Source organism: Bos indicus, chromosome X, assembly GCF_029378745.1.
Source record: "Bos indicus isolate NIAB-ARS_2022 breed Sahiwal x Tharparkar chromosome X, NIAB-ARS_B.indTharparkar_mat_pri_1.0, whole genome shotgun sequence".
NCBI classification, from domain to species: Eukaryota; Metazoa; Chordata; class Mammalia; order Artiodactyla; family Bovidae; genus Bos; species Bos indicus.
In genome coordinates, this window is record NC_091789.1 from 38,684,933 (window position 1) to 38,698,930 (window position 13,998).

Here is a 13,998-nt window from a genome sequence, read left to right on the forward strand (position 1 = left end):
TTCGGCAAGTGTCACTGGGCGGCCTTCGTATCACTGACAGACTTTAGCCATCACATCTCATTGTGGCCAGTGGGAGCACAAAGGGAATTAGCCAAAGGATGCCTGGGGTCCCATCGGCATTCAGAGAGAGCTGGAGATCCAGGCCCAGAGGCTTTGCAGAAAGGAACAAGGTTCTAAATCATGCCACATGATTTAGTGCTGGACAGGCGAGGACACCCCTCTGGCCCCCTCCTTCCCACCACTTCCCAGGTGGCACTAGTGGTAAAGAATCTGCCTGCCAATGCAGGAGGCACGAGATGCAGATTTGGTCCCTGGGTCCGACAGCTTCCCAGTGCCCTTAGTGTCAGGCCAGTTTCCCCCATCCCTGAACATTACCCCTTCAGAGAGCACCCCTGGCCCTCCCCATCACATGACTGGGCCTTCGCCCTTGCAGGTCTCAGTAGGCTGGTCCTGTCTTCTCTTCAAGAGCAAATTTGTTTTCAGGTGGAGGTGGTGTGGGTATGTTTGCGCCCACTCTCCCAGAAACCCTATGAGTGTCCAGGCCCAATTTTCCACTGCTAAGTGCTGTCACTGTTGTTGCACAGTGAGGTTTTCGCATTTTACAATCCCTCAGCTTAAAATACATTTGGTTTTTTTCGAAACTCTATCAGACTAATACTAGCTTTCTCACCAAGGAGGCTAGAGACCTCCAGACATGCCAGTTCCTTGTTTTGGAGCCCCACTCTGCATCCCACCTCTTGAGCGGCCCTGGGTCCCAGGCACTTGGATGCCAGGGGCACCTGCCCCCAGTGAAAAAGAAAACCAGGATCGCCGCCATCCATTTTCAAAAGACAGAGGACTATTCTGTCTCTGTCAACTATAGTTGTGTTCAAAAGACACAACTATCCCAAAATGAGAACAAACATAACCTCAAAATGTTATGGTTCACACCTATCAAATGGAAGAAAAACCCTCACCATGTCTGGGTCTTCAAAGTACCTACCCTACCCTCTCATTGCCATAGGTGCTGAGCAGGAAGCTATTTTGGCCCCCACCCCCCACCCTGCTGGGACCGCACTGCAGTGCTGACTCGGGATACTGGGCCACTGTCACTCCCCCCACCCCCGGCCCCACCCCAGCAGCCCCTCCCCTCCATTGTCCAGAGCAGAGACGAGACTCAGCTGAAACATTCAGCAAATTTTATTGAAGCGCAACACAGACTGAAACCATTGAAGACAGGGAATGACAACACAGGGAACTTCTGATGGCCACTAGAGATCACAGTCCCGCCCCCCCCGCCCCCGCTCCTCCAAGAGTCCCTAACGGGGTGCCCTCCCTTCCGCCACACAGCGGCCCGCCCTCCCCCACCCTCCCCCTACCCTCTCCCTTTCCGAGGGCTTCGCGTGCAGTGTCTTGCCAGGATGGTGGGCACTGGCAATGCCCAGTCCCCTCAGGGCAGCCCCTCCCACTCAGGCCCACATGTCCTATGGCGGGCACAGGACAGTCACACAGCAGGGCATGCTGCACCAAGCCGAGAACACCAAGTCCCAAGGAAGCATGGCATGGCCCAGCAGGGCACAGGTACTGGGGGGCCTCCCGAAGCCACGCTGCGAAGCCCCAATGCAGATCTTCCTTCCTGAGGTCTTGGGGTGGTCACCGGCCAAGCCCTCGTCTGTCCCCTCATTCCCAACGGCTCCTCGGAGTGGGCTGGGGTGTCTCTGCACCACGATGGGGGGAACTGCTCAGAGAAGAACACATGCACATCTCCAGGAGACCAAGCAGAACTTGGCCTGAATCCACAATGGGGAAGCACACACTGAGCTGAGGACCATGTCTTGGCTGGTGCTGAAGCTCAGGGCATGTGGCAGGGCTCAGGGTGGCTGACCAGGTATAGGTGGGGACACCCGGCCTGGGTTCACAGGCACCTCGGGGCTCTGCGAGGGCTGGGAGGGGAGTTGATGACAGCTCAGGGATGTGTTTTGACAGGGAGGGGAGAAAGGCTGGGCCAGGGAGGCGTTCCTTGAGATCTGGGTCACTAGGTGGCCTACAGTGACACATATGGACTTCCCAGGACAGGGACCAGCCTGTCCCAGGGGATGCTGAATAGGGGACCCCTTTTGGGTGGGTGGGGAGGCCCAGGCACCATGACATGGCCCCTAATGTGGGGCCAGGAGGCTGCCTGACCTGGCCTCTCCCTGCTTCCAGGCCAGGGGCCTGGGACCTGCTGAGCCTATTGACCAGAGGAGAACCCCAGGGGGCTCATCTCCACAGCCCCTTCCTCATCTTCGGGCTCCTCTGGGATGGGCTTGAGCCCCTTCTTCGGGGGCTCCTCAGCCTCCTGGTCTCCTACCTGGGGGAGACCCTCTGGCTCCCAGCCAGGACTTCCTGGAACCACCGGGGAAGCCCCACCCACCCAGGCAGTAGGGGGACTCCAAGGGGCCTCTGAGGGTGCTGCTTGACCTAGGCCCAGGGGGCTGGGAGCCCTTCCATCTTCCTGAGTGGTCTCCCCAGGGGCAGAGGCTGCCCTGGCAGCACCACGGGCTTCAGGAGCAGCCTGGGCAACCTCGGCGCTGCTGCCAACTGCCTTACTGGCCTCTTCACGCGTTGGGAGGGCCTCGACACCACCTTCCTTGGAAAAGGCAACCTGGGCAGAGGTATCTCCACTGGCTGGGGAGGCCTCACTTCCACCTGCAGCTGCGCCCTCAGTGATGATCACATGGCCTAGGGCAGCAGCCAGGTCTCCGAGGACCCCATGGGCCTCCTCCTCCACTGGGAGCTGCTCACCCATCGCTGGGTCGGTCTCCCAGGTCTCCGTCTCCCGGATGAGCTGCAGCATCGCCACGAAGCTGGGGGGTCTTCTCTCCATCCGCATCCTCTTCAGCTTGTTCTGCATCAGGTTGTTGGGCCGGGCCCGCATGAGCACCTGCCGGGCACGCAGCTGATCTGCAATGGCTGGGTGCACAGCCCCCTTGCCCAGGGCCAACTGCAGCAGGCCTTCTAGGCGCATCACAAAGGCAAAGAGGCTCTCCTGGGGCCGCTGGGCACACATCATGAACTTCAGCCGAGCGGTCACCCGGGGATCCTTGCTCCCGAACGCCTCCACCAGCGCTGTCAGGCAATCCTGGGCTGTCAGGTTGGGATCTTCCTCCAGAAGGCTGCACAGGAGATCCAGCGCCGGACCCCCCAAGCTCTCCACCAGCCGCCTCCTCCGCTCCATCTCGGTCACATGGCGCCACAGGTACAGCATGTCGTTGGCATGATCCAGCCAGCTCTCAAAGGACTCTTCCCCTTCGTCCGGCTCTTCCATCCCGGAGAAGGTTCTCAGCTCTAGGTAGCCCATATTCTCTAGCACGGGCTCCAAGGCCAGCCACCACTGAGGGGACCGGGCCCGTGGCTCATCCATGGCTCCGGCGATGCCTGCAGCTGCAGCCTCCATGGGAACTCCTGCCTCCCCGGCTGCTCCTGCCAGGCTCAGAGATCCGGCCACACCTGCAACTCCCGTATCACCTGCCGCTCCCTCCTCATCAGATGTTCCTGCTTCATCTTCAGCTCTGGCCTCACTCTCAGCTCCTGCCTCACCGGCTACCCCGGCCTCATCTGCAGTGTCTGCTTCACCTATACCACCTGCCTCATCTGCAGCCCCTTCCTCATCTGCAGTGCCTTCCTCACCTGTACCACCTGCCTCACTGGTAGCTCGTCCCTCGAAGCCAGCTCCTGCCTGCCCTGCAGCTCCTGCCTCCCCTGCGGCTCCCTCCTCATCTGTGGCTCCCTCCTCACAGGCGGGCCCATTCTCACTTGAGGCTCCCGCCTCACCTGTGGGTCCATTCTCACCTGCAGCTCCCTCCATACCTGCAGCTCCTTCCTCACCTGCGTCTATCTCACCTGCAGCTCTCTCCTCACCTGCGTCTCCTATCTCACCTGCAGCTCCCTCCTCACCTGTGGGTCCATTCTCACTTGAGGTTCCCTCCTTTGAGGTTCCCTCCTCACCTGCTGCTCCTACCTCACCTATTCCTCCAACATCACCTGCAGCTCCCTCCTCACCTGCTGCTCCTACCTCACCTGTTCCTCCAACATCTCCTGCAGCTCCCTCCTCACCTGCTGCTACCTCACCTGTTCCTCCAACATCACCTGTGGCTTCCTCCTCACCTGCTGCTCCTACCTCACCTATTCCTCCAACATCACCTGCAGCTCCCTCCTCACCTGCTGCTCCTACCTCACCTGTTCTTCCAACATCACCTGCAGCTCCCTCCTCATCTGCTGCTCTCACCTCACCTGTTCCTCCAACATCACCTGCAGCTCCCTCCTCACCTGCTGCTCCTACCTCACCTGTTCCTCCAACATCTCCTGCAGCTCCCTCCTCACCTGCTGCTCCTACCTCACCTGTTCCTCCAACATCACCTGTGGCTTCCTCCTCACCTGCTGCTCCTACCTCACCTGTTCCTCCAACATCTCCTGCGGCTCCCTCCACACCTGCTGCTCCTACCTCACCTGTTCCTCCTACATCACCTGTGGCTCTTGCCTCACCTACCCTACCAACCACTGCTCGTCTCTGGGGCTGTGCAGGGAAATTGGGTCTATCTTGTGATTCAGCATCAGGGGCCTGGGGCAGGCAGACAACAATCCAGGGTCCCCCTTTGCCTGGTATTTGCCGGGGGATCAAGCTTCGGCTTAAATACTCAGCAAACTCGACCAAAGCAATCTTCGACCCCAGATCCTTTCTGAAGACTTTGCCCAGCACTCGGTATCTGCCCAGGGGGCCCAGGGCAGCCTGCACGGCATCCCTGAATTCTTGGTCTTCACAGTCATCTGGGATGCCCAGGAGGAGCACAGAGCGCTCCTCATTCACGCCCATCCACCTGCACCAGTCTCGAAGCAGCGCCAGTGGCTTCACCATTTTTGAGGACCTGAAGGTGGAGAAAGTGATTAAAGGGGTGTGCACAGACTTTTGAATTGTGGGAATAGGCTTATGTGTGCAAAGGGGAGAGAACAATGTTTGGGCCACACAGCCCACCCCACTGCCCCTCACAGCAGCAGCTTGGAGCACTGCCCCAACCTGTTTTGTTTGTTTGGTTTTAGGAAACTTTTCTGATAAATTAAGTGTATTTACAAAACAAGCCACAAAATTCTGTAAAACAATAAATATATATTTACAAAACAAAACATTTTCTACATTTCTGGCATCAGTTTTAGGAAGTTGCCTTTTTCCCAAGGAATTTTTCAAGTTTTTTAGCGTAATTTTTTCTATCATAGCCCTATATTCTCTTTTTACTGTACATCTGGCCTGTAGTGTTAGCCCTCTTTCATTCCTAATATTGGTGTTTAGCATTCTTTGTATTTTTCCTTGATTCATCTTTCTAGGGCTTTCTCAGTTTTGTTGCCCTTTTAAAAAAAAAAAAAACAAACATATGGCTTGGTTTATCGTGTCCATAATTTGCTTTCTATCACCAACTTCCTTTCTTAGCCCAATTATTACTTCAGTCAACTCATTTTATGCTTCTTTCGCTCTTCTTCTTTTAGCATCTCTATAGGGACTGTTAGGTCACTGATTTTATGTCCTCATTCTTTTCTAACATAAGCATTTAGAGCAATACATTATCCTCCTATTGCTTCTTTAGCTGCCCCCCACTAATTTGGGTAAGTTGTGTTTTTTCATTATTCAGTTTGAAATATTTTCTAAGTCCCTTTGTGATTTTTTTCCTTCAATCCAAGGATTTACCAGTATTTAAAGATATATTATCATTATTAACATCAAATAAAATTCCCCTGTGGTAAGAGAACTTATCATGTAAAATTGCAATACTTTTAAATTTAGGTGTGGTGTATCCCGGTGAATGTACAAAGCACCCTCGTGAAGAACCTGTATTTTGTGTGGAGACCAGGGCCCCGCCCCTCCCACCACTGCAATTCTGGCGACCTGGAACCTCTCCGTTCCTAATACAGTGCGCCAGAGCACCCCCCAGAACCCCCACAAATCCATTTGCAACAGCAAACAGCCTCCACCAGATCACAGCAGCTCCAGCGCCGCCAGTCTCAGCCTCATTCACTGCACATGGCCAGGCGGCTCCTCCTCGCCCCCTTCAACTACACTCCCCTACCCTGCCACTTGGCGGTGCTCTCCTCTAGGCCCTGGAAGCAGGGCGCCACCACATGTTTAGAGATCAGACTTCCCCTCTCACCTCCCCACACCGGAGAGTCCTCCCACAAGCACTATTTCACACTATCTCACCCATGTAGAGACTCCCCCTCTTCCCTCCCCCCACCCCAGAAGGGAGCCAGAGCTCCCTTGCGGCCACCAACGTCCTCTCCCCCCGCCCCGCCCCCCGCAGAGCTGGTACCTCCCCTAACGGTTTCCAAACCGCATCCACGAGTCCACCCCATCCACCCCCTCCCCTCAGCCCCTTCTTTCCACCACAGAGGGCAGACATTAGCCCTTTCCTCATGTTCCCTTCATGTCTCAGCATGGGGGACCCCCTCTCACGTCCTCCCCACTCCCTCAGCCAGTAATACTCTCTTCTGGCCCCCAAAGTAGGCCTCACCCGCTCAGCAGGAAGCCCTTCCTTCTGAGACCCCCACAAGTTTAACCATTAGCCACCCCCTCTGCACCCCCAAACCATAACGCCCCCCCCACCAGCCACCCTGGCAGCCAGCGGTCCTCCCCTCAGAACCCCTACACTGAGGAAACCCTTCCCTCAGCCCCTCTGAAGCCTGCCGCTGTCTGTGGCCTCACCCGGATTCCCAATCTAGTATGTGTTGGCCCTCCCCCCACCTCCACTCCTTGCTGGGACAGCTAAGGGACCCCCAGCCGGGACCCCTGGTAACTGCGGAGTCCAGACCCCAGCAAAGTCCCCGCCTGTCTACTTACTTTGTCTGACTCTCGAATCCCACTCAGAAGGGTCTGAAGAACTCGGCTCAGCAGCGCAGCCAGGAACCGTGCAGCACACTATTCCGAGCCCTCTGTGCGAATGCCACCTGGGTTTCCTCCGTGCTCCCGGAAGCCCGAGGAAGATGAGGGGGAAAGGCCTAGGCAGCTGTTTACAAGGAAAATGATTGGACGAGAAACGCACGAGAGGAGGCTCTTTGCTACTGTATCAACAAGCGGTGAGCACTAAGGACTTGATGTTCCAAGGCCTGGCCCCCCGGGAAGCAAAGATGGCTTCCCTGATGGCGCAGATGGTAAAAAACTGCCCGCAATGCGGGAGACCTGGGTTCGATCCCTGGGCTGGGAAGATCCCCTGGAGAAGGACACGACTGAGTGACTTTCATGTCACTTCATTTGCTTTCCACCAATCAAAAGGTCTCCCTGCAAGGCAGCTGAGTTGCAAAAGTAAACTTGCAGATGGAAAACCCATCGCTGGCAAATTGGTTAATTTCTCTTTAAGTGCGTGCTAAGTTGCTTCAGTCGTGTCTGGCTCTTTGCAACCCTATGGACTATAGCCCACCAGGCTCCTGTGTCTGTGGGGATTCTCCAGGCAAGAATACTGCAAATCTTCCCGACCCAGGGATCGAACCTGCACCTCTTAGTCTCCTGCATTGGCAGGCAGGTTCTTTACCACTAGTGCCACCTAGGAAGCCTGTTATAGTTCATCTTATACTGTGACTGATAATTTCATAATGCTGTTCTGTATATTACTGGTTTTTGTCTAGTTTTATCAACTAGCCATCTTCTCTCATGGCAGAAAGAGGATGAGGGAACTCTCTGGTGTCCCTTTTATAAAGTCACTAATCTCTTTCGTTAGGGTTCCACCCTCGTGGGCTAATCACTTCCCAAGGCCCCACTTCCAAATCTCATTGCTTTGGGGGTTAGAATTTAATAGGTGAATTGGCGGGGCGTTTACAAACATTCAATACATAGCACTGTCTTTCCATCTATTTTTGTCCCTATGTTCCCTTTTTTCCTGCCTGAGGTAATAATTTCATAAAGGCTTTTAGCTTTCTCTCTTTTTATTTATTTATTTTAATTGGAAGATAATTACTTTGCAGTGTTATGATGATTTTTGCCATGCATAAATATGAATTGGCCATAGGTATACATGTGTCCCCTCCATTCTGAAATCTGCTCCCACGTCCCTCCCCCTATCCCTCCAGGCTGTCACCTTTCTCTTGAATCAGCATTAAACTGAGTGGACTTAACACTGATGCTGATCTTGCATTCACACTCTGAGACATTTCTCTTTCTCTAGCTCCTCCATCACTTTTTCACACTTCTGCCATATTATTGTTCACATCATTGACACAGCCAACTTCGCATGTTCTGTGATTTTGTCCTAATGCTTTAGAATCATCCAGTGGTTGAATGAGTCATGTTATAAGAACAAGTGACATCTACCACCTTTCACCTTGCTCCCTCTCTCCATTATTTTCACTTTTGTTTCCATTGTTATCGCTTGGGACTTCTTCTCAGTACTGGCTACATTGCCACTGCTTTTATGATTGAGTCTGGGCATCCTGGGCTTGAAATACAGATACTGTACTCCATATAGTACTGTACAGTAAAGTACACTAAAGTACATCCACTTGTAGAGGGTGCTCACACATGACAATTTACACCAGAAAGGTGAGCTAACTTACATGATTGAACATGTGAATATACATTCACATCTTTGAGAGTTCCCCACTTGAATGCTCTTCTGTAGGGGACTTATTGGATATCTTTAATTTTTCACTGCCTGATTGTGGTTAACATTGTACCACTTCACATAAATGTACGGACATTTCTACAATATAATTTACAATATTGTGATGTTTTCTGCCATGCATAAATATGAATCGGCCATAGGTGTCCCCTTCATCCTGAGCCCTCATTCCTGCTCTACCCCATCTTTTATGATATAGTTACCATATATATTATATCTACATGGATTGTAAAGCTTACAATATACTTGCTATTACAACTTTTAATAGCCATATGTATAATAAAGAAATTAAGAGCAAACAAGTATTTTTTAATGTTTAAATGCCTGTTGTTGCTGTTTAGTCACTAAGTCGTTTCCGACTCTTGGCGACCCCATGGCTTGCAGCATGCCAGGCTCCTCTGTCCTCCACTATCTCCCGGAGTTTGCTCAAATTCATGTCCATGTTTAAATGTTTACACCCATATTTACCATTTCTGGTGTTCCTCATCTCTACCCAAATACCAAGATTTCCCTCTACTATCATATTTCTTCATGTGGAAAGATATTCTTTAGCATTCTTTTAGTACAGATCTATTGGTGAATTTTCTTAGCTTTCGTCTGTCTCAAAAGGTACTTATTTCACCTTCATTCTTTTTTTTTCCACTTTCCTTTTAATTTTTTATTGAAGTATAGCTGATTTACAATGTTGTGCCAATCTCTGCTGTCCAGCAAAGTGACTCAGTTATACACTTATATACATTCTTTTTTATATTCTTTTCCATTATGATCTATCACAGGATATTGAGTATAGTTCTCTGTGCTCCACAGTAAGACCTTGGTTTTTTGTAATTAATTTATGTATTTTAATTGGAGGCTAATTACTTTACAATATTCTGGTGATTTTTGCCATACATCGACATAAATTAGCCATGGGTGTACATGTGTTCCCCATCCCGAACCCCTCTCCTACCTCCCTCCCCATCCCATCCTTCTGGATTGTCCCAGTGCACTGGCTTTGAGTGCCCTGTTTTATGCATCAAACTTGGACTGGTCATCTATTTCACATATGGTATGTGCTCAGTTGCTAAGTTGTGTCTGACTCTGTTACCCCGTGGACTGTCCCCCACCAGGCTCAGACTTTGTCCATGGGATTTCCTAGGCAAGAATACTGGAGTGGGTTGCCATTTCCTTTATCACATATGGTAATATCACATATGTAATATCACATATGGTAATATCACATAACACATATGGTAATGTACATGTTTCAATGCTATCCTCTCAAATCATCCCACCCCTGCTTTCTCCCACTGAGTCCAAAAAGAACAGAGTCTGTTTTTTATATCTGTGTCTCTTTTGCTGTCTTGCGTATAGGGTCATCGTTACTGTCTTTCTAAATTCCATCAGTTCAGTTCAGTCACTCAGTCATGTCCAACTCTGCAACCCCATGGACTGCATAAATTCCATATATATGCATTAATATACTGTATTGGTGTTTTTCTTTCTGGCTTACTTCACTCTGTATAATAGGCTCCAGTTTCATCCACCTCATCAGAACTGATTCAAATGTGTTCTTTTTAATAGCTGAGTAACATTCCATTGTGTATATGTACCATAGCTCTCTTATCCATTCGTCTGCCAATGGCCATCTAGGTTGCTTCCATGTCCCTGCTATTGTAAACAGTGCTGCAATGAACATTGGGGTACGCGTGTCCCTTTCAATTCTGGTTTCCTCGGTGTGTATGCCCAGCGGTGGGATTGCTGGGTCATACAGCAGTTATATATCCAGTTTGTTTGTTTTTGTAAATTAATTTATTTATTTTAATTGGAGGCTAATTACTTTACAATATTGTGGTGGATTTTGCCATACATTCACATGAATCAGCCATGGGTGTACATGCACCCCCCCAATTCTGAACTCCCCCTCCCACCTCCCTCTCCATCCCATCTCTCAGGGTCATCCCAGTGCACCAGCCCTGAGCACCCTGTCTCATGCATCAAGCCTGGACTGGCGATCTATTTCACATATGGTAATATACGTGTTTCAATGCTATTCTCTCAAATCATCCCACCCTCTCCTTCTCCCACAGAGTCCAAAAGTCTGTTCTTTACATCTGTGTCTCTTTTGCTGTCTTGCATACAGGGTTATCATTACCATCTTTCTAAACTCCGTATATATGCATTAATATACTGTATTGGTATTTTTCTTTCTGACTTACTTCACTCTGTATAATAGGCTCCAGTTTCATCCACCTCATTAGAACTGATTCACATGCACTTTTTTTACTATCTGAGTAATATTCCATTGTGTATATGTACCACAGCTTTCTTATCCATTCGTCTGCTGATGGACACCTAGGTTGCTTCCACTGCCTGGCTATTGTAAACAGTGCTGCAATGAACACTGGGGTACACGTGTCTCTTTCAATTCTGGTTTCCTCCGTGTGTATGCCCAACAGCGGGATTGCTGGGTTGTATGGCAATTCTATTTCCAGTTTTTTAAGGAATCTCCACACTGTTCTCCATAGGGGCTGTACTAGATTGCATTCCCACCAACAGTGTAAGGGTTCCCTTTTCTCCTTGTTGTTTATGCATTCTAAATGTAATGGCTTGCCATCAGGTTTGGGCTTTGTCTGTCACTCCCTTAGTGTCTGGAGTTGGGAGGACACCACTCAAGGCTCCACACACCTCCCAGGCCACCTCCCACCACTGGCTTGGGCCCTCCCTCCTTCCTGAGGCTTGGCTTCGCCCTGGACTTTTCCAGGCCCCTTCCCCGCTAGGATCCCTGGGACTCACTGCAGAGTAGCTGAATCAGGGCTTGCTGCCTTCAGGGCACTGTCTCTGCCTGCACCCGCCCCACCCTCACTCCTGCCACAATAAGGAGAGGTGGATGGAGGAAAGACAGAGTAGGACGGGCCTGGGTGGATTGCTGCTGGAGCTGCCGGGTGCATCCACAGATTTCTGTTACATGACTTTCTCTAGGCTGGGCATGTGTTTGAAATTCTTCATTAAAAAAAACTGGGAGACCTTCTGGAGAAGGCATCTAGAGGCATTCATGATGGTGCCTACAATACAGCTTCTAACAAAACCAGGCTGTCCCGAACCCCTGGTAATAGAATTGTTTATCTTTATACCAAGAAGGTTGGGAAAGCACCAAAATCCACGTGTGGTGTGTGCCCAGGCAGACTTAGGGGCGTTCGTGCTGTGAGACCTAAGTTCTCATGAAGTTGTCTAAAATGAAGAAACATGTCAGCCGAGCCTATGGTGGGTCCATGCATGCTAAATGTGTCCGTGACAGAATCAAGCACACTTTCCTTATTGAGTAGAAGATTGTTGTGGAAGTGTTGAAAGCACAAGAACAGAGTCAGAAAGCTAAATAGGACATTAAGGAAGTCTCTTCTATTGTTGGATTGCTCCCCACCCTGAAAAGTTTTTTTAAAAAATGAATGGTTATTAAATTCTATCAAAATCTCTTTTTTTGTTTTTTGCATTTGGCAAAATAATGATCACATAGTCTTTCTCCTTTATTTTATTAATATGGCTGATTTTATTGATTGATTTCCTACTTTCTCTAAACTTAAATGATCTCAAATGGTTTATGGATTCTATTTGCTAATATTTTATTTAGAATTTTTGCATTTGTGTTTATAAGAGAGATTGGCTCATAATTTTCCTTCCTTGTAGTACCTCTTTGTGGGCCTGAGTTTTCTTTGCAGAAAGATTTTTTTAATACAATTGCTATAATACAAGATGTTCTATTTCAAAAAAATTCTAAATAAAAAATGAAGCATTTTTGAGTAAGAAAAAAATAAAAAAGCCTCAAAAAAACAAAAACTGGGAAACTTCTAGAAGGAAATGAATCTCCTGATACATACTGAGGACACTCAGCCATTCCACAGTGTGGCGGATGTGGGGTGCACTCCAACAGGCTCCCACCCCACCTCAGGCTTTCACTCCCTCCTTCTGTGAAGGTTGGATGCCAAGGCTCTCTAAGAATTGCCCAAAACCACAAAAGCTGCCTTCCCCAAGGTTGCACTTAGCACACATCGCATTACTAGTTGCTAATTTGGGATACAAACGTCCAGCCCCTTGTGTCAACTGCCTCAATCCATTCCCTAGTGGATGAATTTCCTACAGATGCAGCAATAAATAACCACAAATCAGGTGGCTTAAAACAAGAGGAATTTATTCTCCTGGCTCTTGAGGCCAGAAGCCCCAAATCAAGGTGCCAGTAGGGCCGTGCTCCCTCAAAAGGCTCCAGGTTCCTTGCCTCTTTCATTTTGTGGGGCTCCAGGCATCCCTTGGCTTGTGGTCACGTCCCTCCAGTCTCTGTGTTTGCCTTCATGTGGCTTCTCTTCTGTGTGTGTCTCTCTCTCCTCTTCTGTCCCTTTAAGGACACTTGTCATTGGATTTAGGGCTCACCTGATTTCATGCAAAGATGGGCTCGATAAAGGACAGAAATGGTATGGACCTAACAGAAGCAGAAGATATTAAGAAGAGGTGGCAAGAACACACAGAAGAACTGTACAAAAAAGATCCTCACGACCAAGATAATCACGATGGTGTGATCACTCACCTAGAGCCAGATATCCTGGAATGTGAAGTCAAGTGGGCCTTAGGAAGCATCACTACAAACAAAGCTAGTGGAGGTAATGGAATTCCAGTTGAGCTATTTCAAATCCTGAAAGATGATGCTGTGAAAGTGCTGCACTCAATATGCCAGCAAATTTGGAAAACTCAGTAGTGGCCACAGGACCGGAAAAGGTCAGTTTTCATTCCAATCCCAAAGAAAGGCAATGCCAAAGAATGCTCAAACTACTGCACAATTGCACTTATCTCACACGCTAGTAAAGTAATGCTCAAAATTCTCCAAGCCAGGCTTCAGCAATATGTGAACTTCCAGATGTTCAAGCTGGTTTTAGAAAAGGCAAAGGAACCAGAGATCAAATTGCCAACATCTGCTGGATCATGGAAAAAGCAAGAGAGTTCCAGAAAAACATCTATTTCTGCTTTATTGACTACGCCAAAGCCTTTGACTGTGTGGATCACAATAAACTGTGGAAAATTTTGAAAGAGATGTGAACACCAAACCACCTGACCTGCCTCTTGAGAAACCTATATGCAGGTCAGGAAGCACCTGTTAGAACTGGACATGGAACAACAGACTGGTTCCAAATAGGAAAAGGAGTCCATCAGGGCTGTATATTGTCACCCTGCTTATTTAACTTATATGCAGAGTACATCATGAGAAATGCTGGGCTGGAAGAAGCACAGGCTGGAATCAAGATTGCCGGGAGAAATATCAATAACCTCAGATATGCAGATGACACCTCCCTTATGGCAGAAAGTGAAGAGGAACTAACAAGCCTCTTGATGAAAGTGAAAGTGGAGAGTGAAAAAGTTGGCT

At 49.4% G+C, this 13,998-nt stretch overlaps 1 protein-coding gene and 1 pseudogene across 1 annotated transcript; one reads left to right on the forward strand and one right to left on the reverse strand.

The window, feature by feature from the left end:
* Nucleotides 1–1,378: 1,378 nt before the first annotated feature.
* On the reverse strand, nt 1,379–7,016 carry PNMA6E (PNMA family member 6E). The gene is made up of 2 exons (XM_070784005.1): nt 6,842–7,016; nt 1,379–4,883 (listed from the first exon to the last, which is right to left on the reverse strand). The coding sequence occupies exon 2, from the start codon at nt 4,871–4,873 to the stop codon at nt 2,210–2,212; it is 2,664 nt and encodes an 887-aa protein (XP_070640106.1). The 5' UTR covers nt 4,874–4,883; nt 6,842–7,016; the 3' UTR covers nt 1,379–2,209.
* LOC109555060 (large ribosomal subunit protein eL34-like) lies at nt 6,942–11,971 on the forward strand (annotated as a pseudogene).
* The last annotated feature ends 2,027 nt before the right edge of the window (nt 11,972–13,998 follow it).